Consider the following 26,836-nt stretch of genomic DNA (forward strand, 5'->3'; position numbering starts at 1 on the left):
AAATTGTCAGTTAAGTGGTTAAACAAAAAGTAAGTTTTTGTGCATTTTTAAACATGCTATCAGAACCTCTTATTTACTTTATATTAGAAAGTTATTGGAATTAGTTCACATTTTCAAAAACGGCACCAAAGAAAATGTAAAGCTATTAACTTTAACTGTGCTATTTAATTATCAAAAATTCTAAGATCCTGGTCTCTTGTAGGTTTTAAAGAACAACAGAACTTGGGTGCAATGTTTTCATAGATCAGTGTTCAGAATTGGGTTTATCTGAATAGAACCTGGCAACATTCATGTAAGTATGAAATTTTCTCCTATGCTCACTTCACACTAAACATAAAGTAAAGGGTATGTTATTTTAATGGAATCTGGTAACAAAAAGATGTGATAAGAACATGAATTTACTGTATCATGGGAAAATATGAGTACATTTAATCCTGGGATTATCTACCCTAAATAAAAAGTATTATATTCAGTGAGTAATGATTCCACTAGTAATATTTATTAAATATTTAGTAGTGACATAGGGTCTGCTTCAGAGATGGATATAGTGTCGATTTTTGCACATCCTGGGCATGCGCAAAAGTCCTGGAAATGCCTAAGGCGCATGCGTACCACTGAGAGTACGCAGAGACTGCTGTTGTGTGCTGGAATGCTACCATTTGAGCTGGCGATGGAAAACCATGGGCATTCCTGGGAGTCGGCCTGAAGTGAAAGAAAAAAGAGGCTCTCATGGGTGTGTTATGGCAGTGTCACGGGCTTATCAGTAAAAGCGGCTGTGTTCTCAAATGCAGAGCCACAGCCACAGAGGCTATAGGCATTGTAAGTGTCAATGGTGATCATGAGGGTGTGCCAATGGTAGAGTGTTTGAGTCCACCAGCAGATTTGCTCTATCCATGGGCAATGAAAGTAGGCGTCTCAGGGATTGCAATCTCTGGTGCACATGAGTACACTAGGGGAAGGCTGCATACTTACCGCTGCTGCTACTCCACAAAAATTTGCAACCACGAAAGCATTAGACCAGCTGAAAAGCTTTTTGGGATATTTCCAGCAAAAAATCAAACATAAAGATGTTCATGCAGTAAGCGCTCAAACCTGCAAAGTCTAATGATCTAGCTAGGTGCATGTGCATATGGTAGGCAAAAAAAAAAGGAAAACAATCACCAAAAAAAAAAAAAAAACCCCTCTGGCTAACAACTCGTAAGCAGGAGTATAGTCTAAATTGAATGCCACAGTATACAAACTATAACATGTAGCAAGCAAGCAGGTAAGCATAAATCAATTATGTTTTAATCCCATAAATAAAGTGGGTATACTAGTAACAAATAAGCATACACAAAAAATGCATAAGACAGAAAATTAACTTTGTGGTAGCAAAGAGATACCACACAATAGGTGCAAATGAGTACCAATGGGGCATAGGGGATATTAGAAATGTCACGGAGTAGGTGCAGTGGGGGATGGATAAATGTCACTGGAAATGTACCAGAAAGTCTTGGATACGCATGTAATCCCAGGATCTGTACAAACTTAAATCTTCTTTCAATACAGTCAATGAGTGGCGGCCGGTAAGTTTGAACAGGGGTGTGATGGTGCCAACACTGGCCACGGTTCTGCAGTAACCGTGACCTGCACACATCCCGCTTCACTGCTGACCAGATTCTGGTCAGGGTTCCCCAGAACTCAGTGGGGAGAGCCTCGTCAAACCGGATCTAAGGTCCAGGCGCTGACAGTCTAGGGACAGCACGGCAGCCGGGATGTAAGTCCCCGCTACCTGTGCTGTGGCCGACGGCGTCCTCCGGTGTCTGGTGCTGACCTGGTCCTGCTAACCTGCGACACCACCTAGTCGCCGCAGCAGAGGGTAAAGTCCACGGCGGCAAACCGGTGGAGCGGCCGCAGGTCAGGTTTGTGCACGGCGGAGATCTCTTACCGGGGGGCGAGGATACTCACACTGCTTGGATCCGGGGTCCCTCTGGGCACAGTCCGGAAGGCTGGTGGCGGCAGGAGTGCGGCGTGTTGTTCTTCTTATCTCCCGGATTCCACACAGTCTGGGGAGGCGGTTGATGTGTAGTTACTGCCTGGGTGTCTCCAACGCGTTTCGGCCGGCTAAGGCGGCCTTTTTCAAGGAAAAAGATATTTCCAGCACTTGAGGCCTGATTTATCTTCCCTTATGTACATCTGTGCGGCCAAATATGCAAGGACGGAGATACCCAATTTTAGCGCACATACACGCTGTAATACCGATTGGTGCATCCTTATATGCCACCATCGGTTGCACCATTGACACTTGCACCACTCCTATGGCAGGTGCAGTTTCTCTGGCTATCCATGGCCTAATATGCTTGCGGCTGTGCATCTTGGAACACATGCGCTGTAGCGTTTTTCATAAATATTCGAACATGCGCAGTTACAAAAAATTGCGTGTTTATTGCAAGCGACTCAGAATCAAGCCCTTGATGTCTGGGCCCTTGAAAATTACACATCTTTATATTTATTATCTTTTTTAATAGAGGCACATCTTAATTTCTTTAATTTTTAATGATAATGCATATAACTTACTAAGCCCTCTTTAAGGCTAAAGTAAAAAAATACATTTGAACCTATTAGAGCAGGGGTAGCCAACCTAGGTCCTCGAGAGCTACTAACAGTTGATGTTTTCCAGACCACCTAGCTGGTGCACAGGTGTTTTCATTACTCACTAACACATTTGAAAAGATCTACAGGTGAAGCTAATTGTTTCACATTTGGAAAACATGCACTGTTGGTAGCTCTCGAGGACCTGGGTTGGCTACCCCTGCCTTAGAGTGCCACTGGATACAAACAGCCTAATAAATTGTGCCTCTGTCACATTTATCATATAGCTATGTTACATTGTGTTCTACTTGGCAAGCTGTACCCCTTCAAAACACATAACTGACATTCTTCATTTTACCGTAGCTTTTTATCTTTGAATTTCTTCACTAGCTACCTCTCACAAAATGAAACTTGTGCTTGGAATGCTTGTGATGGTTAGTTGGCTAGAACTATCCTCAACCCAGATAACCGGTAAGCCCAGTTACACAACAGTCCTTTGGATATTTGTAAGGTTGATTCCTCGATGTCTTTGATTGTACAGTAATTTTCTCTGTATGACTGCAGAAGTCCCTGAGTATGGAGATCTGGTATTTCTGGTGGACAATTCAGATAATATGGAAGAAAAAGTCTTCAACCAAGTAAAAGCTTTTATATCAAGAACAATTTTGGACTTGCAAATAGGTGTTGATAAATATCGTATTGGTTTGGCACAATTCAGTGATGATCTAAAAGTTAATTTCTTGCTACCTGCCTATAAAGCAAAAGGCCCAATACTGAATTATATAAAAAATAGGTTCATATTTCAAGGTGGCCCTTTAATGACTGGGAATGCCCTTGCGAAGGTCCAGGAAAAATTTTTTGATGAAAAAAATGGAAGAGACAAATCAAAGTATCCACAGGTTCTTATTGTGATCACCTCTGGGCCTTCTCTTGATGAGGTACAGTCATCCACTACTGCACTAAAACTGAATAATGTCAGGATTATTACAACGGGTATTAAGAATGCTCCAACAGATCAGCTGCAAGCCATGGCATCATCACCCAGCCTTGCCTTTAAGAAAAACATTCGAGATCTGACTGCATTTTCAAAAGATATGGTTGATATCATTAAAGATGTTATTCAAAATCAGTATTTTGTACCTACTACACAAGGTAAGAGATTGTCAACTACTGTTTCCTATATGTGTCACACCCTGTCTGGTGAGACAATCCCCTATTGAAATAAAAGTAACCATACATCATGTTATTTACTGGGTGGCTCTTAAGTCAATGATTCAGGGTACATTTTTCCAGATCTCTGCTTTCAAAAGAGCTGAGCTTGCTGAGATTACATTGCTTGAATCACACATTGCCAAACTGTCTGATAAATGTCACCGACATCCTAGACAGAGGTGTCTTTGCTAACTTCAGCTCCGAGACAACTTAATCAATCCTTCTTCTCTTAGGCTACTTGTACTCTCCACTGGCTTCAGCAGCGCTATTACTGAGGTGACAAAGTTTAGATCTAAATGCACTAGAAATCAGATTCTCTCCATCAAGGTCTCTGCAGGTGCCCCACTTTATAACCCTCAGGTCATAGACCATAGGTTCAGAGAATTCTACACCTCCCTCTACAACCTCTGCAAGCAATCCTCTACCTCTTCTACCCATGTAGCTGCAATTCAAGATTATCTTACATCTTGCGGGTTACCCTGCCTCTCCAAGAACAAGTCCATCACTGCTTGACTCTGCTATAAAATCCCCTAAATCCTCGGCCACCTTTGAAACTGATGGCTACACCACATCTTTCTACAAGAGGCTCCAATCTTCCCTCACTCCTATACTCCCTGACCTTTACAATGCAGTTATTTCAGGCAGCAAGTTTGATAGCGCCACCACTAAAGCAGAGATTTTTGTTATCCCCAAGGAGGGAAGCGACCCGTCTTCTTGTGCAAGCTATTAGACATTTTCTCTTCTCAGTTATGAGGAAAATCTTTGCAAAATGTTTACCTCCAGGCTAGTGACTGTGATCCCATGCCTGATACATCCCGATCAGGTCAACTACATTCCTGGTTGCCAGGTGGCCTATAATACCTGCAAAGCTAAATATCTCATCCATCTGGCTAATGAGTGCTTGCTCTCTGCTCTGGTGCCTTTCATAGGGTGGACTCGAGTTTCATGTGTCTCACTATTCTGGCCTTTGGTTTTCGAGGGATTTTTTTTGGAGTTGTGTCTTCATTGTATTTTTACCCCTCGTACCTCACTAACAGTTTCACCTTCACTCCCTTCACTATCCACAACTGCAAGAGACAGGTATGCCATTTATCTCCTCTTTGTGCTAATAATGGAGCACCTTGCCTCCAGGATGTGTTTAAACCCTACAATGAGTGCTAAATGTTGCACCCTCCATGCGCCAAACCTTTGTTTAGATTCAAATTCCACTGGCGCTCCTCCCTTTTTGAAATATCTGGGTATTCACCTCACACCATCTTATGATTCTCTTTTCTCTAAAAATATTCCCCCGCTGCTTATATCTATCAAAAGAGACCTCTTGACATTGTCTGGCCACTTCATCTCATGGATCGGTCCAAAAAAGACGTAAAAAAAAAGATTATTCTCCAATACTTCCTTTACCTCTGTCTCCCTTTTTCTGACTCAACTGCAGTGCCCGGTCATAAAATTCATCTGGGCGGGTCGTTTTTTTGTGGTCTGTGCAATTACTTTAGGAATGGAGTATTACTTAGCTACCCATCTCACTCAAACTTCCTAGATCATGCTGACCCACACCTTTGACTCTGGGTGGATCTGGAGGTTGTTTCCTTAGGCCTTCTCTTTCCCGACTCTCTTGTTTGACTCCCATCTGACCGGAGGCTCCCTCTCTCCCAACTTCCTCCCACTCTTCAATTCACCCTCTCCATATGGAATTACTGTGCCAGGGTATTTGCATTATTTAATAACCCTCCCTCTGTAACAATACCTTCTTCCCCCCAGGTCTGGATCGTAAAACTTTTGATCCCTGGATCAGACACAGTGTCAAATTCTTCTGAGACCTCTCACCTTTAGCCACATTTCCTGAGTTCTCCACCCTGCGGGATAAATTTGTCCTTTCGTATAAATGGTTTTTTATCAATATTTCCAGTTTCACCACTTTTATTCCTTCCTATTAGGTTTCTGCAGTAAACCACAATACTCCTTTGGAGACTTTTTGTCTCCAGTGCATGAATTCCCAAGGCCTTATATTATATCACCACTTTATGGCCTCTTGATTTCCCATAACCAACCTGCTAGGGAACCCCATGAACTGACATGGGAGAAAAAGATGGGGGTGGACCTGATGCTGGAGGACAGGGAAAGCATCAGGCAAAACACTGCTAGACCATCTATATTTGTGAGAATTAAAGAAAACACCTACAAATGCATAGTTCCTGGTGCCTTCACGCTTACATGCTATTATCCCTCATTCCACCAACAAGTGTTAGAAGGGCTGTGGGGAGAGGGGTACTTTTAGTCACATCTGATGGTTCTGCCTAAGAATTAAGAAATTTTGGGTAGCGGTTCACTGCCTTATTACCTCTGTTACTGGCATTACCATGCATCAATGACCTTCTTACTCCTTCTTGCCTAGGTTCATTCCCAAAATACACAAACCTACACAACAGCTAATTAATCATGTCCTGAACACTATTAATTGTGCAAATGCTGCCCACTGGAAACTTCTGGGTACTCTCCCCCTATCTACCATGTACAACTCCATCTGGAACACTTGTAATCTTGAATACATATCCAACATTCTGCATGAGCAAATTTGCTTTCATTTGGGTTCCATGGCTTTCTCACAATTAGACCACTGCTACCTCACCCTCCTGCTGAATATTAGGCACATTGTCACTATCCTAAGTCATTGACTTACCGGCAGTTCCTACCCAACGCCCTTCTTCCCCTTTTCCTCACCCTTCTCTTTCACCTTACTAATGCTTCTCCATCTATCAACTCCTCCCCACCCACTCTCTTATCCCCCCTTTTATCCCCCCTTTAATTCTCCTCTCCTTCTGCCTGTCTCTTTTTCTCTGCTTCTTTATTTGCATTTTTTTTTTCTTCTGCTCTTTAAGAGTACGGCTACTCTATTTTGAATCATTGGCATACCTTATGCTGCTCTAAACTATCCTTAATAATGTTCCCCGTTGACTGAAGGCTTGCCCTCCTACTGAATAAAGCTTGCTTTATGTACCTTTTTGTTCTATGTAGGATCTGATGCTGTACCTCTGTTGTTACAAAAAAGTATTTAAAAAATAAAAAATGTTGTTTTAAAAAAAAAGCAGCCATATGTGACTGGACTTTCAGGCTTTATAAAAATTATAAATTAGGTCAGGCAAAAGTACAATAGGAGAAAACCCATAATATAGAACTTGGTAGAATGCAAGTTATAATAGCAAAAACCAGTGGAGTCCAGATGCACTAGAAAGCACAAGTACTTAACCAGGTGTGAGGTTTATTAAAGTGTAGCAGAAGTTGCTTGTACAGTCTACTTACAGTTATACACTTAGCAATCTGGATTAAGTGGAGCTTGAGCAGAACATACAGAGCACAGACAGTAATGTAAGAGAGTAGTGTTGTAGGTACAGGCAGGATACACAGGATATATGTAGGATATCTGTACAGGGTCTCTGGAGCTAAATGGAACACGTCTGTGTACCACTGTGGTGCTAATACACAGTGACAAGATGGCACCACGCTTGTGCAGAAGACTAAATGGTGGGCATCTTGGTAAAGGAGAAATCTTCATATAATGGAGCATTCATGGAGGCAGTGCAGTAGTGCACTTTACATTTCAACACCCCCTTTTTGCATGCTTCTCAATGTTACACAAGCATTTCTTTTATACATTTTTTGCAGCAAACTGTAAAAAATTGAGGCTTAAACAAGCAAGAACATATTAATATATCTAGTAAATTCTAGTCCACATTTCTCCAAAAACATGACCTATGAGTGTGACGTAATATCTTTGGTAGGCATGTCAGCAGGATTCTTCTCACTAGCTACATGTACCACAGCAACAGATCTTTTCTCCACAAGCTCATGAATAAAGTAATGCTTGATGTGCTTAATGTCTTTCTTGCTTATAATACTCAGTTCTTTCAAAGTTTATTTAAGGTGAAGAGCTTTCTTGACTAATTTGTATTTCCACTCACACTCAACTTCTAGGTTGTTTTTCCACTGTTTGATCTTTGTAGAGGCTCCTTTCTGTGGTTGTATGCCCACACTGTAGTCTCTGGTAGAGGCATGTCTCCAGCTGCTGGCATATCCAAAAACACATATTTGTTCTGCAATCCAATTCCAGCATTACTTTAAGTGGTGCTGTCTCTTGGAATATAACATCCCTTGACTTGACAAGCTTTTTAGTCTTTGGATTCCAGATTCTGTAACCTTTACTCTATTGGAAATATCCAAGAATGATGATTTCATGGACTTTGGATCCAGCTTACGTCTTCTTTTTTTAGGGATGTGTACATACTGTATCCATTACATCCAATAACTCTAAGATGTTTGATACATGATCTCCTGCCCATGCTTCTATTGTCTTTTAAGGAAACTGTGGAAGCATGGCTTTTCAGATAGACTGCCGTAGAAACTGATTCCATCTAAAAACACTTGTTTATGCCAGCATATTTTAACATACATTGGGTTCTCTCCACTATGGTATGATTTGCATGCTCACTTACACCATGCTCTTTTGGTGTGTATTCAATGCCATGCTTCTTCAGGAAGATTTCAACATCTTTGTTGAGATATTCTGCTTCTTTGTCAGACATCTATACGTTTCGTTTGTGACCAGTTTCAGTCTATACTAATTTGTTATAGTCTGTAATTTGTTAATCACTTCACTCTTTTCTTTGATGAAATACTGTAAATGTGTGTCATTCTAGTGAAATCATCAATGAATGTTATGAAGTATCTGTATCCACTTATAGATTTAACCTACATCGGACAACACACATCTGTAGGCACCAATTCCATGGGTGCCTTAGCTCTACTTGCTGGTGGAAATGGAAAATGGCTTTGCTTGTTTGTTATACAGATTTCACACATAGGCTTTTCTGTATCAGTCACTGATTTTCATCTGACTATTCCAGTAAGAAGTTTCTGGACACTATCATATCCAAGGTGACCTAACCTTCTGTGCCAGAGTTCCATAGACTGTGAGTCAGAAGTCATCATCACATAACACTGTTGTATGTCAAGGACATATAATTAATGGCACCGGGTACCTGTTGCTATTACAGTCCCTCGTTTGTTCCATACAATGCACTTTCCCATTGTGAACTAGACTCTGTAGCCATTTGCTCTAGAATACTTATGGCTATGAGGTTTGTTCTCATATCTGGTACATAAAGCACATCTTGGATTTCTGTGACTTTGGTTGAAGTCCCTATTTTCAAGCATGTAGTGACTGTCCCAACTTCTGCAGCTGTAAGTGCTTAATTTCCTATTCCTTTTATTGTTATAGGATCACACATGTCAATGTAGTTACAACTTAAATGTCTTGTAGCAACTAAATCAACTTACAGTAACACATTTTTTTCTGTGGATGTCTTTGACACTCAAAGTTGACCCATCTTTGCACTTCTTACTTTGTGTAGCCTTCACATTTTTCGGTTTACATTCAGATTCTTTGTGTCCTATTTTATGACATACACAACACTTGTACTTGAATTATCTGGGCTTTTCACTGTTAGTGTGTATTGCAGTATTCTCAGCATTTAACTCAACTGTCTCTTTTTCATGGAACTGTAGCAGTTTGTCCTGACAATTTATGTAGATAGTTTGACTGTGTTAGTTTCTAACGCTACAAAGAAATCAAACTCAATTGTTAAGTTCTGAAGCATCGCCATGGTGATCATCTTGTCATCGATTTGGACTAATATGGACATTAACTTCTGGGATATAGACATCATTTTGTCAATGTAGTCACTCATACTTGTGCACTTGGTATTACACAATATACAGTATGCCTCAGATCAATTCTTCTCAACAGACCCTTATCCCATGTTACCTGCAAGGTTGTCCACATGTCTTTAGCTGACATTTTCACATGTATAATAGAATAAATGTGCTGTTGAACACTTAAGCCTATTGTTCCCTTGACTCTTTCTATATCATCTGGACTTGGACTGTCACCTGGATCAATTATAACTTTCCACAACTTCTCACGCTTAAGTTGTATTTCTATTGCAAAATTCTATGTGGTGTAATTCTCTGAACTTTGCAACTAAATGAAAACAGTGTGTACATGCTGTGCACTGAAAACAGTTATGCACTCTCACTAATTAACTTCTTTGGTTAACTTTAGTGACACTCTGCACTGATACTGTTGCTGACATATGTCTTTTGGTGTCTAGGTGCCTGGCATTTGTGTACCTGGCTTCATAACTTGTTGATTTGTGTGTGTTATTACAGTTGGAATGCAGGATATAATAATAGCAAACACCAGTGGAATCCAGATGCACTAGACAGCCTAAGTACTTAACCAGGTGTGAGGTTTATACTTACAATTATACACTTAGTAATCTGGATGGAATAGAACATACAGAGCACCAGCTGGTGATGTATGAGGGTAGCAGATGCACACAGGATATATGCATTATATGCAAGATATATGTAGGGTATCTGTACAGGGTCTCTATAGCTAAGTGGAACATGTCCATGTCCCACTATGGCACTCACACACAGTAACAAGATGGCACCATGCATGCGCAGAAGACTAAATGGTGGGCAACAAAGTAAAGGAGAAATCTGCAAATAATGAAGTACTCATGGAGGCAGCGCAGTAGAGTACTCAACATTACAACATGCTTAGTAAGTTGTAAGGTTTTGAGTCCCACCTTAAAATCTTGCACATTGTATATATAGATGATGTACAACCCATCTCCATGTGGGCATGCACCTGTGCATACTAAGGCTCATAAAAGTAGGGGAAATTGAAAGCATATTCATGTAAATCTTAATTTTTATAAAAGACCCCATTTAATATCAGTGGACAAGATACTGTATGACAAGAATCTATCTAATCAGTATGCAAAGTGAAATGTTACAATAGAAGCCACTCCATCTGTATAATAAAAAGTAAATATTGTAGGTTTAAATAATTTTGCCCTTTTAACTCATTAAATGTTTTTTTTCTTATTTTTACTGTTTTCCTAGAAACCATAATAACTGCAACAGCTCCAAGAACCACTGATTTTGTTAATGTTTATAAGACAACAGGTAATATTACTACTCAGACTAATTAGTGTACAGAATTATAATTGAATAATTGTGTACCTTGTAATTATTACATAGTATTTAGATATTTTTAGAATGTCATAGCTTATGAAATATTTATTTTTGCATCTTTCAGAGTAATTTTAAGAGGGGGGGGCAGTTACAACATTATATTATAATTTTTGATGTTCACAATTAGTGGTCTGGTCACAGATGTGGTATTATTAATGGAAATATCCTAACTTGACACCTAAGAAAGCACAAACTAAAACATTCTTAATGTATCTGGTCTTTAATTAATTAATTAATTAATTAATTATTACTGTATTCATGTTGGGCTAGCGGAATACAGCAGCAAACTATCAGGTCTATTTACTAAGCAGTGTTAGGAGACAGAGTGATAAGCAATAAGGTGCCAGCCAATCAGCTCCTAATTGCCATGTCACAGGCTGTGTTTGAAAAATGACAGATGGGAAATGATTGGCTGACACCTTATCACTTTTCACTCTGTCTCCTAACACTGCTTAGTAAATAGACCCCTAAGATTTATAGCATGCTGAATAGAGGAATTTAGTAGTCTATTGTGGAGATATCTAAAGGAAATACAGTATACAGTAAAAGCATCAAATGAAAAAACTTCTAATATTGGTGGTGTTACTAATTGCATATTAAAGGACTGCTCTACTTTGGACAACCTGTTCCTAAACAATCGTGGCTTGCTTGTATAATATATGGGGAGATTTCTCAAAACTTAGAGAGAGATAAAGTAGAGTAGATAATGTACCAACCAATCAGATTCTAACTAACTTTACAGGCTTTGTTTAACAAATAACAGTTAGGAGCTGATTTGTTGGTACTTTATCTCTCTCCACTTTATCTCTCTCCAAGCATTGATTCATATCCCCCTATAGTCCCACTCACCAAACTGTTGCTTGAATAGGAGAGACATCTACATCTGTCCATACGGTTTTAAAAGAGCTGTATAGCAGTTGACCCAGCAGAAGCATCATAACCTTTACAAATTATTTTATTTCTTTTTTTGTTTTATTTATTTTTTCTTCTTAGAATCCATAAAAGCTACTGTAACATCAACCACCAATTCCGTTAATGTTACTAGCACAGCAGGTAATGTTACTTCCCATATTAATCAATGTAAGTATAATTGTGTACCTGGTGATTCTTATACATTATATAGATATTATTGTCACAAATATGTATGTATGCAGGGCCGTAACTAGCAATGGGCGACTGGTGCCATTGCAACGTCGCCCACCCTGGCCCTTGCTCCTGGCTAGCAGGGTGCCTGGAATGGGTGGGGCCGGCACAGGGTGCATTTATGCCCTGTTATGGCCCTTTATGTATGGCATAGCTTGTAGTCATTTTGTAATATATACTGTATACTTCATAGAAATTTTTGTTTAGGTTTTTGCATCACAATATTGACACTTTTTTATGTCTTCTTTTAGTTTGTGAAGGTGATCTGGCAACAGATGTGGTATTAATGGTGGACACCTCCCAACACGCCATCTCAGAAAGCAAAGACTTGAACAAATTCTTAATGGATGTTGTATCTGGTCTGGAAATCACTGATAACTGTGTCCATGTTGGGCTAGTGGTCTACAACAGCAAAGCAAGATTAATAGCTTCCCTGGATACAGGAGTCAACAAATCTGTTGTGGAGAAATTTGCAGGAGAGATTAAAGCATCAAACGAAAAGATTTCAAATATTGGCAGTGCCCTTAATTTCACACGAAGTGAGGTGTTTGGTGATGTACTGGCAAATAGAAAGGGACAAGGAATAAAGCAAATAGCAATCCTCGTCGCTCACAGGTCTTCTGCTGACAGTGTTGTAGAGGCTGCCCATCTACTCCGAGGTCAGAGTGTCAGAGTTATGACAGTGGGGATTGCACAAGCTAACCAGACACAAATGAACACAATTGCATCATACCCAACTGGAGATTATCAGGTCAAGGTTAAGACATTTTCTGATCTTTCTAAACAAGCAGACATTTTGCATAAGAAACTTCGGAATGCAATTGAACGGGACAGTCTTGGTTCACCAAGACAAACTGATCTGATTAGAAAAGGTAGGGATATCCTTGTAGTATAACCACTGTATGGTAGGGAGAAATGTATTACCAGCATTAAAGACTCAGCAGTTATGCACAGGAATTATTCTCAATTATTTGAAGACACAGAGTACCAGTAATAAATATATTTAACAATAGTAACAACAGATTAACACATTTCATTGCCCTGTTTTTCTAGGACAACTACGTTAGAGTTTTCTAATACGTTTAAAATCTGGTAAAACATAGGAGAACACAGAATGCCCAAAGCTTTTTGTCAATTTAGTGTACTTCAAGGGGATCCCTGAATAAGTCTGGATAGTACAGTTTGGTCTATATGTGCTGTGACAATTTGTCTATGAATGTCTGGAGTTGTGCACCACCATTCTTCCACAGGAAGTCGCTTAACTGACATCTGGTTGATGGTGGTAGAAAAAGCTTTCTCAAGCATGGCTTCAGAAAATCCCATAAATGCTCAATTAAGCTCAAATCTGGGACTGAGAAGGCCATGATATATGGACATTGGTGTCCTGTTCATCAAATCATTGGGCAGAAAACAAATGGCACAACATTGGGTGATAATGATCACTCAATAACATTAAGGGGCTTATCATTATCCTTAAAGTAGGTTAAAATATTAATTTTTCACATACTTTTGTGAAACTTAGGTTTTGACCCCATTCATTAGACCTGTAATGCAGGAGATTTCACTGAAATCTCCTGCTTACCTGTCATCCCCAAAGCAGAACGTGGTCCCCATAGACTAGTATGTGAGCCGTCTTATTTCCGTATTCATCAAACTCCATAAATACATAATTTTCAGAATTTGATTGTGAGATTGGACTCCATCTTCCGAAGATGATGGATCCATCATCGCGACCTGCTGTGCCTCGGTGAGATGCCAGGTTCTTTGTGCGCATACGTGAACCCAAGTCACACTCAGCAGTGTTCCTTTTCACTGCTACAAAAGTAGCACTAATAAAGTTTGCGGGACAGCTGATTTTCGGATCAGCTATCTCCACACTGGGGCAATGTTGCATTGCTCTGGTGATTTTGTATCCACCGCTGCTACTCACATCGAGATGGATACCTAATTATCGGGGGGCCATCCAGCCCCCAATAATGATTAGGCCACTATGTGCTCATTCGCATGGACTTTGAATTCTAAGGGAATGACTGCACCCAAACTATGCCAGAGAAACATGCCCCATCACATTATGGAACCACCAGAATGCTTCACCACTGGATACAAGCCCTCAGGGCAATAGAGGTCTTTAGGGTGGTGTCTCACATTGTCCAATTGACGAAAACATGGTGAAAGGATAGTTAACCTGACCATCACCTTTCTACTGCTCAGTAGTCCTTTGCTCAAAACGTCATGTTTAAATGAAAGGAGCTCTTTAAAAAGTGCACACTTTGTATCATTTCACATATATTCTCTCTATCAAGTCACTGCTTAGTTCAACTATTTGTGAATTCTAAGTTAGACTTAAAAAAAGCACAATAGTAAAACTCTGCAAGTCTATAGTTCTTTGTTCTAATGCAACAATTTTTATTAACATTAGTACTTTGATTATTGTTCCTTAAGATGTTTATTTTATGTTCATATTTGTAATATTTAATTTGAATTTCCTGCAGGATGTAAGAACACAGAGCTAGCTGATATCTACTTGCTCATTGATGGTTCGGAAAGTATTGCTGTCATGGATTTCAAGGACATACAAACTTTCCTGGTGGATCTGGTAGACATATTTGAAATAGGACCTCAGAATGTTCGAGTTGCGGCTGTACAGTATTCACATGTAGCTCAACTGGAGTTTGGAATCGATACCAACTACACCAAAATCAACCTACAACAGGCCTTGAAGAATATCAGGCAGATGAAGTATACGACATCTACAGGAGCAGCCCTAAATTTCACCCGTGAACTAATAATAAACCCCAATAATGGGAGTGCAAGGAATGTGCCTGTGTTTCTGATTGTTCTTACAGATGGACAATCAGATGACAGTGTGAAGGAGGCTGCCAAGATCCTCAGAAGTGATAAAGTAATTATTTACGCAGTTGGAGTTAAAGGTGCAAACGAGACAGAGCTGCAGGAAATTACTGGAGATCCTAAAAGGGTTCATTATGTGAAGGACTTTGATTCTTTGACAGACATAAAAAATGTAATTGGACAACAAATCTGTTTTACTGAAGGTAATATTTAAGGAAAAATATTTAATATATAAGGTAAAATTTAAGGGATATTTTTTACTGAGCAACTTAAGTCACATGGTCTATTAAAATATATATCCACCTTTTAGGATTGTTTTTTAGATCATTTCAAAATTAAAGAATCATCTATTGTCCTACAAAATAAACTACTTAGATATCTAATCATGGGGTCATTTTTATTAGCGTTTATCTAACACGTGACTGTATTTGAAGACATCCTGTGTTCACACTGTAGGGCGAGCATTATATAGAGAGTGAAACACGTAGATAGCTGCTGCCCCACCCTATGTCATCAACAACATATCAGTGGATTTGAATTGCAGAATAGATTTAAGCCAGGTACATGCTATACGATGTGTGTACCTAGCGAACAACGTGATTTAAGAATACATAATGCACACTGTACACTCTTCATGATCCAGTATATGATAGAGTGATATATTGTTACATGCTGTGTGTAGCAGCATGGCATCGTTAAGTGTATCATCCCAACTGATGTGAAGAACAGCAGGTGGGATGATATGATGAACGACCATCGCAAACAACAGATCCCGTGTACACACTGCAAGATCCATACAATAAATCGTTCCAACCGCGGCGGAACGATATGTCATATGACAGATCATATAGTGTGTACCCAGCTTTAGCCACCACTACATTTAAATATTGCAATAAAATGTCCATTCCTTTAAATAATCAATGGAAAAGTAGATAAATCTAAAACAGTGATTGCAGACTGTTATTTTACAGGGCACATGTTGTACCAAATCTAGCACTAATCTAGCACTCATAATCAAGTGTTAAGTAGAGATGAAGAGCAAATGCCACCCTAAAATATAAATTTGTATGGTCATTAAAAACCTAAAGATTACACATTTTGTGGATGCAAAGCAGTTTGAATCAACCACAATTTTCACTTCCAGTACTATGGTGGAGGGAAAGTAGTCCAACAGCTCTTCCACAAAAGGCACCTTCAGAGCTGTGGACATTATGGAGGCAATTGTTGTAGATGCCCCCGGCTGGGCATCTATATGAATAGGCACCTGACGGAACAATTAAATTGTTGCTCCATTCGGATACCAGAAGCAGGCTCCTTAGGTGCAAGAAGAAATATGTCCAAAGCCTAGCTTTTTGGGCAATAAATACTATTGGCACCCGAATAGAGAAACAGTTGAACTGCTCTGTCTGGTGCCTATTCATATAGATGCCCAGCAGGGGGCGTCTACAAATATTGAATTGCTCCCTATGAGAACTATAGCTGCTATGGGCTATAGAACTGAGGCAGGGCAGACAATGCCAGTCCAACTGCTGTACTGGGCCCTGCTCTACATTTCTAAGCAAGCACAGAGACAGAGAAGAGCATGGGCCTCTAAAGAGGATATATGCATTTACCTGGGCTAGCTGTGATTTCATGTTACACACCTGATGAGACCAATTTAAAATAAAAAAACAGCAATGTAGAGAGGTCCTGATGCTGCCTTTAGGGTAGCCCAACTGTAACTGAGAAGATGAACCACGCTATGGAAATTATTTCAGTTGACAGGTGTGTTGATATGCTGAGAATATAACTACTGTGCTTGTCTTTCTTTCTAGTTTGCCAACAGGCAGAAGTGGATGTTATGTTTCTGGTGGACAGTTCTGGAAGTATAGGACAATATAACTTTAATGTAATGAAAACATTTATGAAAAACCTGGTGAACAAGACAGAGGTTGGAGAGAATAAACTCCAGTTTGGTGTTGTCCAGTTCAGTGACACCAGTAAGGAGGAGTTACAGCTAAACAAGAATGGAACTAAAGCTATTATCTGGGATGCTATAGATAACATGAAACACATGGCAGATTCCACCAACACTGGTAGTGCCTTAACATATGTGTCTCCTTACTTCTCACCAAACAAAGGTGGTAGACCAAAGGCAAAAAAAGTCCTTATAGTAATAACAGATGGTGAAGCACATGATGATGTGAAACAACCAGCTGAAAATCTGAGGAACAGTGGTGTGTTCATTATTTCTGTGGGGATCTTTAATGCAAATAAAAGTCAACTAAATGAAATAAGTGGGAGGACTGGAAAGGTGCATTATCTGGAGACTTTTGACAGCTTGAAGACTATAGAAGATGACTTGATTTTTACAGTCTGCAGTCCCCAAGAAGGTCAGTATAAATCAATTATTGTATGGTCGAATAGAACAGAGAAATCAGAGAGTGAATCAGCAGAAAGCTGAGACCCACTGTGGCCACTTTAACACAATTATAAAGCTGGGGAAACACAAATCACAATTCCAGTTGGCATGCTATAGTATCCTTAGTCACTAGGTTGGGTTCTCTAATATTACTTAGTATTTACATACTACTGATAAATATGTATCACTGCATATATTAAGTTACATGAAAATCTAATTGGAAAAATATATATCGGGTATATTTAGAGATGTGCTAGTTTGTTTTTACTCGGATCTTTTCTCTACATTAGCGCAAGTTCAGAATAGTTTGGATTTATCTTATTGGCTATCCGGCTCTCACATGTTTTGGATAGCCAATAAGATAAATCCAAATGAATCCGAACTTGTTCTAATGTGGCAAAAAGATCCAAGTAAACCGAACCCGCACATCTCTAATATTTACTATTATTTATTTTTTAATGTGCCAATTTCTCCTGTATAGTAGGTCTCTACAGAGTATAATACATGCAAATAATTTCGACAGCTATTTTTCTATCTATCCATGTATCTATCGTGTCTCACTCCCTGGGGGGGTTTAAACATCTATATATCTATATATCTACAGTCTCTCACTCTCTGGGGGGTTTCTACATCTATCTATCTATCTATTTACAGTATCTCTCAAGGGGTTCTTACATCTATCTATCTATCTTTTTATCTATCATTCTGTCTGTCTACAGTGTCTCACTCTCAGGGGAGTTTCTACATCTATATCTATCTACAGTCTCTCACTCTCTGGGAGGTGTCTATCTATCTATCTAACTATCAATCTACAGTGTCTCATACTCTGGGGGGGGGTTCTGCATCTATCTGTATGTTTTCTGTCTATCTATCTACAGTCTCTCGCTCTCTGGGGGTTTCTACATCTATCTATCTATCTATCTATCTATCTATCTATCTATCTATCTATCTATCTTCAGTCTCTCTCAAGGGGTTCCTACATCTATCTATCTATCTTTTTATCTATGTTTCTGTCTGTCTGTCTACAGTGTCTCACTCTCAGGGGAGTTTCTACATCTATATCTATCTACAGTGTCTCACTCTCTAGTGGGATTCTACATCTATGGGTTTGTCTGTCTATCTATCTATCTGCACTGTCTCACCATCGGGGGGGGGGGTTTCTACAGCTATGTATCTACAGTCTCTCATTCTCTGGATGGTTTATACATCTATCTATCTATAGTCTCTTTCTCGCTGGAGTTTTCTACATCTATCTATCTATCTATCTATCTATCAATCTACAGTCTCTATCGATCTATCTATCTATCTGGGAGGTTTCTACAGCTATCTATCTATCTATCTATCTATCTATCTATCTATCTATCAATCTACAGTGTCTCACTCTCTGGGAAGTTTAAACATCTATCTATCTATCTACTTATAAATCTACAGTATCTCACTCTCTGGGGGGTTTCTACATTTATCTATCTATCTACCTATCTATCTTTCTGTATGTCTGCAGTGTCTCACTCACTGAGGGGGATCTATCTATCTATAGCATCTCACTCTCTGGGGGGGTTCTACATCTATCTGTATGTTTTTCTGTCTATCTATCTACAGTCTCTCACTCTTGGGGAGTTTCTACATCTATCTATCTACAGTCTCCCACTCTCTGGGGGGTTTCTACATCTATCTCTAAATAAATATATATATATATATATATATATATATCTACAGTCTCTCACTTTCTGGGAGTTTCTACATCTATATATTTAACTATCTACAGTCTCTCACTCTCTGTGGTTTTCTACATCTTCAATAAACAGAAGAGAAAAAAGGGAGAGGGGTTCGCTACTTAGTGCACTTATCCCCTCTTAACAAACAAATATATATCTATCCAATGTATTGATATATCGAAATAAAATATAACTTTTATTGTATGTCTCTTAAAATAATGGCAAAATATTAAAATAATATTACACAAAATAATAATACGTAGTGTTTAAAAAAATTCACTTGGGAAGAGTGCCCTCATGTTACCAATTAATGGTATTCCTTGTTCTACCATTCATTGACTTATTAGGAGATGTTTAGTTATTTCTCATGGTCTGGTAGATAAGAGGTTAATTATTACCCTTTATGTGAATGTTTTTTATATCCATGTTCATTTTTTTACTGATGTTTGGTTATCGCTATCTTTATTCCCCTGATTATTGAGTGGATTTTATTTCCAGCTCTCTGCTTTGAGTTCAGGGTTTGTAGTTGATACTTTGTAACTAATGATCCAAGACACTGTGTCTAATTGCTTAGACACACTGTATCTTAGTGAAACCCTTCAGGTATAATTAGAAAAATTCTGAGCAGCAGTTTTAATATGTAGCAGGTCTTAAAGATCACTGTGCAGCAGCGTTTTACACTTAATCAGATGTGCCCCTCAAAAACCAAATGATGGGTACTTTGTGCATTTCGATGCCTGTAGTGTAGCTGTATCAGTGATTGATATGTACAGTGTTGATTGACTTATTCGTGGTAACTACACTTGGTACAGCGATCAATTCTTACTTGATGTAGTTCACTGTCTGTGTCCTGCTACAGCGGCGTTATTCTCAATATACTTTAGATGTTAATATCAGAGTTCACCATAACGTTGTTCACCATATTAGTCATTTAGCATTCCCGTATGTATGATGATTTAATTATATATTTATATGCAGTTGAATTCTGCGGGGAATGCTTAATTCTGTATTACTGTCATGAATTTAAGCAGGTTGTTTTGGCCGTTATTTTTGAAAGTAGTTGCAGGTCATATCACTGTTTTTAGCTAGTGTTGTTAACTTCTGTAAATAGTTAAAGATAACCCTCCAGGTAGGCCGATTGTCTCCGGCATAGGATGCTTAACTGAACAAGCGAGCAAATTTGTTGACACTTACCTTCGGAAATTCATCCAAGAAATGTCGTCATATACTAGAGACACCCTTGATATTCTAACAAAGCTACAAGAAATTGTTGTGAATACCAATACATGGCTCTGTACCCGCGACGTTGAGTCGCTATATACTAGCATAAATCACGAAAAAGGCCTGAAAGCAGTGGAATACTTCCTGAATATGGAACAAACTGACGACTTCAACAATTTCATATTACAGCTTCTGGAGTTCGTTTTAACGAAAAATTACTTTGTTTTTAACTATAAATTTTATCTCCAAACCCAAGATACAGCAATGGGTATCCAAAAACAGAATAGCCTAAAAATAGAGGAATGCTATGCTTGCGGTACTTGTAAGGCATGTCAATATGTTATCCCAAAGAAGACCTTTAAGAATCGATACCAACAAGAAATCAAGATCAAGATCAGAGATTACATCAATTGCAATACATGGGTATTATTTACTGTCTATCCTGTAGCTGCAGCAAAATATACATCGGAGCAGGAGGTTTAAGTAGAGGCTGTTAGAACACGTGGGAAACATAAAGAATGCCCATGATGACACCCAAAAATTTAAACCTTTAACCAGTGTGGCAAGACATTTTCTGAGAGAACATAAAGGAGACCCCAGAAATCTGAGAGCCTTCGGAATGAAAAAGATCCATTTGGGAATAAGAGGAGGGGATCTAATGAGAGAACTAAGGAAGAGAGAAACAAGAATGATCTTTCAGATGAACATCATAACTCCTCATGGCCTAAATGAAAATAATGATTACACCATATTCCTATAAAAATAAATGAACAAAATAATAAAACAAACTTGATATCTAGTAATAATATTAACATTATCAACTGTAGAACACTAATGATTATGAGACGAACATAATGTTGTGAATTTAACATTTCCTTCTTAGAAGTATATAAACAATATATCATGACTCTCAAAAATGGTCTTTAGATATTAATATAATAGAATGTAGTCCAAATTGTCTAAACAATTTATAACACACTTAATCACTTGTTTTACAGTTCTAATTTTAAGTTTATTCACTATCATAATATTCAATCACCTTTAAATTGTTTTAGAATATCATAAAATCACCCCAATATAAAGTCACTTATATAAGGGTAAAATAAGTAGAATTGTTTGCTCAACTAGAACACAAATTATAAAATGTAATTACAACAGATCACTGAATTAACACTACACTAAGGGATTATCTATGCACATAAGATCATCATACCACATTACCAGTCAAGTAATATTATTTCACAAGAAAACCTTATTAACATTTATTAATAAAATTTCACTAAATACTAAAACAAGTTACTTAGAAAGAATGCTGACTATCTTATCACTAAACCCAAAGTCATATATTTTAATATATTCCAAACCTCTATGGTTTGAGAGTTACATGGAGATCCATATACCAACCATTACTAATAAAATGGTTTACAATTTGTATAACTGAATAACAAGTACTCCAGTATATTATTATACTATGAAGATCCTATCATGTCAAGGACACATAAACTATAGGAATTATGTGTATTTATTTTAATCCTCTATAACCTGTAATTTTTTATAAAAATTATAATAGCAACCTATTACTGTAATTGTTATCTATCAATGAATACATAAGACATTGGAAATAGGTGTATCTATGTTATACAATCTATAACATAAATATTTTACCATACATAAGAACTCTCCGGTAAAATATTTTTTTATAAAAATAAATTAGTAACTACATTCAATAAGCTTAATATAGGAATTCATTCAAAAAATAATCAATACTAACATCATAGGATTAGCTCAATTAATATGAACAGCACTAATGTTAGCTTAATAACTGATATAATTAAAAATGAATAATAAATTATTATACTATTAATGACTGACTTTCATAAGCAATTTAATAACCAATTTGAAGATAATCTACAATAATACCATATTTGGGGATTCATAAATAATAAAGGATCCATAAATCAGGAATGGAGAGACTGAAATACTCACATACCAAGTACTCATCTCCCTGAAGGAGTTAAATCAAAAGAGGAGGGACTCAGATATCCATGTATACCTGATTGGATGAAGGAGGTTTAAAAGTCCTGACCTTCTTGGCAATCTGTTGGCCTTGAAAAAGCATAAGAGCGAAACGTACAACGGCACGAGTGCCCTCCATACTGTGAAATGAATGTGTGTCAGTGTGTCAGCGGTAGTAGGCTAAACTCAGGGTCTCTCCGCAGATGCTAAAATTATGAAACTGTTGTAACTATAACAGGTGTCTATGGGGTCTATTCAGCAACAGAGACGATGTTGCCCAGAATATTATCGGGCAACATTGTCACGATATTTTATCAATTATGATAAAATATGTAAGCTATTCAGCATTATTTACTGCAGGGACAGCGGTTGCGGTAACACGCTGTCCCTGCGATGTCACAGAAGGGATTGTTTTCAGGATTCTGAAAATATTCCCCTCTGTTTTTTCCCTGCGCATGCTCAGTCATGCGCTCAGGAACAGTCTCCGTCCCTGCTTGTGGTGACCGCCGACGGGCTAAGTACAGCTCCAGCCTCCCGAAACTGATTGATATGTGTATACAGGCTTTATACTAGCCTGTATACATGGATATTTATGTACTATTATATTTAACATTTATATATAAATGTTAAATATAATCGCACATAAATAAACATGTACACAGGCTAGTATGAAGCCTGTATATACATATCAATCAATTTTGGGGGGTTTAAAAGCCTCTAGAGTGACTTACCTGTCGGCGATCACCGGGAACGAGGCACGAAGACTGGGCGGGCTTACCAGATGCTGCAGGGACTTATGGGAAAATTTCCCTCTGTCCCTGGAGTTTTTGGGATATTTAAGTATTTTCTTCGTATAACGCCTGCATAACGGTGGGTTTCGCTCTGATCGAAATGAAATAGTACCCATGTGACCAATATGAGTGAGTACAAATAAACACACTTTATTTACAAGTAACAAACAAACAATAAACAAAATACAAAGTATACTGTATACTTAACTTTTGTCTATGTATTCAGATGACACCGGTAAATCATCATCTTCAGCATAAGATGTACTTCATCTAATCTTCTTCACTGGGGAGCCCATCGTTTTCCAACGCCCAGATAATTCAATATACATTGGCAGCACCTTACTGCAGACTCAGGTCTACCATGAGCTAATGGGTCCTTTGTGTACCTCTGGTTTATATACCCTAAAATGGGGTGTTGGCTTTCCGGATATTAAGCTCATATCAATTACATACAGTGCTAGGTATCAAGCACTCATTGGTCCAGCATAGCATTGACTAAACTTATCTCTATTGCACATGTTCTGTAAGCACTAAGATATTCAGACAAAGAGAATACAGCAATGACGTGTCCTAATGTCTGGAGATGAACTCTATTTCAAGGCTCCTTTGTATAGAGTCTGGACATCACTGCTAATTACCCATAATGCTTAGCATCTCTACACATCTTACAATGGAATGTAGCTAACTGATAAGAACATAGAAGCTATGAATGGCTCATTATACTTCTACTAAAAGCAGTGGCAGGTAGGAGCTAGGCCTCAATTTATGTCTTCTTTGACCTCAAAAGGTCATTTGACCATTCTATGGAAAAACAGCAACTGTATTAAGACAATCTCATTTCAAACCTGAAGAGGCCTAGCAAGTGGTATATATGTGTGTTACAACTTACAACTTATATTCCTATGTAGAAATTAACTATTTCACCACTGATTACAATGCCATTCTAAAATGGCGTTATATAAAGGAAATATTTATCTAGTGATTTAAGACTTTTTGCTTTGCTGAGTAGCAAAAAGTGTTAAAGCACTGTAGCGATCAATGGCCTCTAGAGTGACTAAACATCTCCTAATATGTCAATGAATAGTAGAACAATTTTCACAAGGAATACCATTAATTGGTAACGTGAGGGCACTCTTCCCAAGTGAAAAAAATATATACAGTATACATTTTTTTAAACACTAAAACACTACGTATTATTTATTTGCACAAAATTATTTTAATATTTTGTCATTATTTTAAGAGACATACAATAAAAGTTATATTTTATTTTCGATACATCAATACATTGGATAGATATATACTTGTTTGTTAATAGGGGATAAGTGCACTAAGTAGCAAACCCCTTTCCCTTTTTTCTTTTTTGTTTATTGAGGGTTTTTACATCTATCTATCTTTCTATCTACAGTGTCTAACTCTCTGTGTGGTTTCTATATCTATCTATCTATCTGTCTATCTATCTAAAGTGTCTCACTCTCTTGGGGGTTACTACATCTATCTATCTATTATTATTATTATTATGATTATTACCAGTTATTTATATAGCGCACACATATTCCGCAGCGCTTTACAGAGAATATTTGGCCGTTCACATCAGTCCCTGCCCCAGTGGAGCTTATAATCTATATTCCTTATCACATGCTCACACACACACAAGGGTTAATAATTTTTGTTGGGAGCCAATTTGCCTACCAGTATATTTTTGGAGTGTGGGAGGAAACCGGAGTGCCTGGAGGAAACCCACGCAAACACAGAGAGAATATACAAACTCCACACAGTTAGGGCCGTGGTTGGAATCGAACCCACGACCTTAGTGCTGTGAGGCAGTAATGCTAACCATTACAGTCTTTCACTTTATGGGGGATTTCTACATCTATATAACTGTCTACAGTGGCTTACTCTCTGGGGGTTTCTACATCTATCTGTATCTATCTATCTTTTTTTCTACAGTGTCTCACTCTTTGGATTTCTACATCAATTTATCTATCTACACTTTTTCACTCTTTGGAGGATTTCTACATCTATTTATCTACCTACATTCTCTCAGTGTCTGGGGATCTCTACATCTATCTAAAGTGTCTCAATCTCTGGGGGGTTTCTACATCTAACTAGCTATCTACAGTATCTCACTCTCGGGGAGGTTTCTACATCTATCTACAATCAGGTGCATAAATATTGGGACATTGACATAATTTTCATATTTTGGCCTCTATTCACCACCACAATGGCTTTGAAATGAAACAATCAAGATGTGCTTTAACTGCAGACTTTCAGATTTAATTTGAGGGTAATTACATCCAAATCAGGTGAACGGTGTAGGAATTACAACGGGTTTCTATATGTGCCTCCCACTTTTTAAGGGGCCAAAAGTAATGGGACAAACTAAACAATCCTAAATCTAACTTTCACTTTTTAATACTTTGTTGCAAATCCTTTGCAGGCAATTACAGCCTGAAGTCTGGAACGCATAGACATCACCAGACGCTGGGTTTCATCCCTGGTGATGCTCTGCCAGGCCTCTACTGCAAATGTCTTCAGTTCTTGCTTGTTCTTGCGGCATTTTCCTTTCAGTTTTGTCTTCATCAAGTGAAATGCATGCTCAATCGGAATCAGGTCAGGGGATTGACTTGGCCATTGCATAACATTCCACTTTTTAGCCTTAAAAAACTCTTTGGTTGCTTTTGCAGTATGCTTCGGGTCATTGTCCATCTGCACTGTGAGGCGCCGTCCAATGAGTTCTGAAGCATTTGACTGAATATGAGCATATAATTGTGCCTGAAACACTTCACAATTCATTCTGCTGCTTTTGTCAGCAGTCATATCATCAATAAATACAAGGGAACCAGTTCCATTGGCAGCCATACATGCCCACGCCATGACACTACCACCACCATGCTTCACTGATGAGGTGGTAACGAGGAAATAGCCCACACGTGTCCATGAAATAGCTTTTGAGTTGATAGTCCCATTACTTTTGGCCCCTTAAAAAGTGTGAGGCACATATAGAAACCATTGTAATTCCTACACCGTTCACCTCATTTGTATGTAATTACCCTCAAATTAAATCTGAAAGTCTGCAGTTAAAGCACATCTTGTTTGTTTCATTTCAAAGCCATTGTGGTGGTGAATAGAGGCCAAAACATGAAAATTCTGACAATGTCCCAATATTTATGCACCTGACTGTATATATCTACATTTACCTATACGTATATACATTCTCTCTGGGGGGTTTCTACATCTCAGCCATTTGGGCCTCAAGATCCTTGCAAGGGCAGCAAGGCCCTTTGGACCTTGTTGGATTTTGCCCTATTGTTGCTGGTTGCAAAGTGGCCCCCATAACAGTTTAAGCTTCAGGGTCCCAAAAATGTAGATCCGCCACTGGTCCTGGTTCTAAATACATGGGGGACAAAACGTGTAGGGTATTTTATGTACAATTATTGGGCTCTGTGAGCCAGTTCTGGTTTTAAAAATATGGGGAAAAAATGGAGTGGGGTTCCCCCTACTTTTAAAATCAGCACTGGACTCACACTAGCCAGGGTATAATGCCACATCCAAGGGACTCTTTCACCGGGTCACCCCGGCCATAGCATTAACACCCCAAGCTATTTAACCCAAGCCAGGGATCTATGGGGAGGTGGGGACCCCCCAATAAAGGGGTCCCCCTCTCTTGAGTACCCCAGGCTTAGGCTGAAGCCTGGGGCTCTTCCCTGCACCTCTGGCCTCTGCACAGAGGTTAGTAAATGTACCCCTTTTTTCACCTTGCATTCTTATAAGCTTTGCAGTACTAGCTTCCCGTTTATCCATTTCAAATAGTAGGAACT

The 26,836-nt window shown here is 38.5% G+C and overlaps 1 protein-coding gene across 1 annotated transcript in view; it reads left to right on the plus strand.

Moving 5' to 3' along the window:
* Window positions 1–226: 226 nt before the first annotated feature.
* Window positions 227–26,836, plus strand: part of LOC148535369 (collagen alpha-6(VI) chain-like) — a 181,062-nt gene continuing 154,452 nt past the window's right edge. Inside the window, exons 1-8 of the mRNA XM_088462675.1 lie at window positions 227–292; window positions 2,962–3,042; window positions 3,136–3,723; window positions 10,750–10,812; window positions 11,875–11,934; window positions 12,276–12,896; window positions 14,517–15,077; window positions 16,689–17,246. Coding sequence (XP_088318801.1) covers window positions 2,976–3,042; window positions 3,136–3,723; window positions 10,750–10,812; window positions 11,875–11,934; window positions 12,276–12,896; window positions 14,517–15,077; window positions 16,689–17,246 — 2,518 coding nt within the window. The 5' untranslated portion in view covers window positions 227–292; window positions 2,962–2,975. The remainder of the gene's footprint in view (window positions 293–2,961; window positions 3,043–3,135; window positions 3,724–10,749; window positions 10,813–11,874; window positions 11,935–12,275; window positions 12,897–14,516; window positions 15,078–16,688; window positions 17,247–26,836) is intronic.

Source organism: Taudactylus pleione, unplaced genomic scaffold (assembly GCF_031769625.1).
Source record: "Taudactylus pleione unplaced genomic scaffold, aTauple2 ptg000053l, whole genome shotgun sequence".
In the NCBI taxonomy this organism is placed as follows: domain Eukaryota; kingdom Metazoa; phylum Chordata; class Amphibia; order Anura; family Myobatrachidae; genus Taudactylus; species Taudactylus pleione.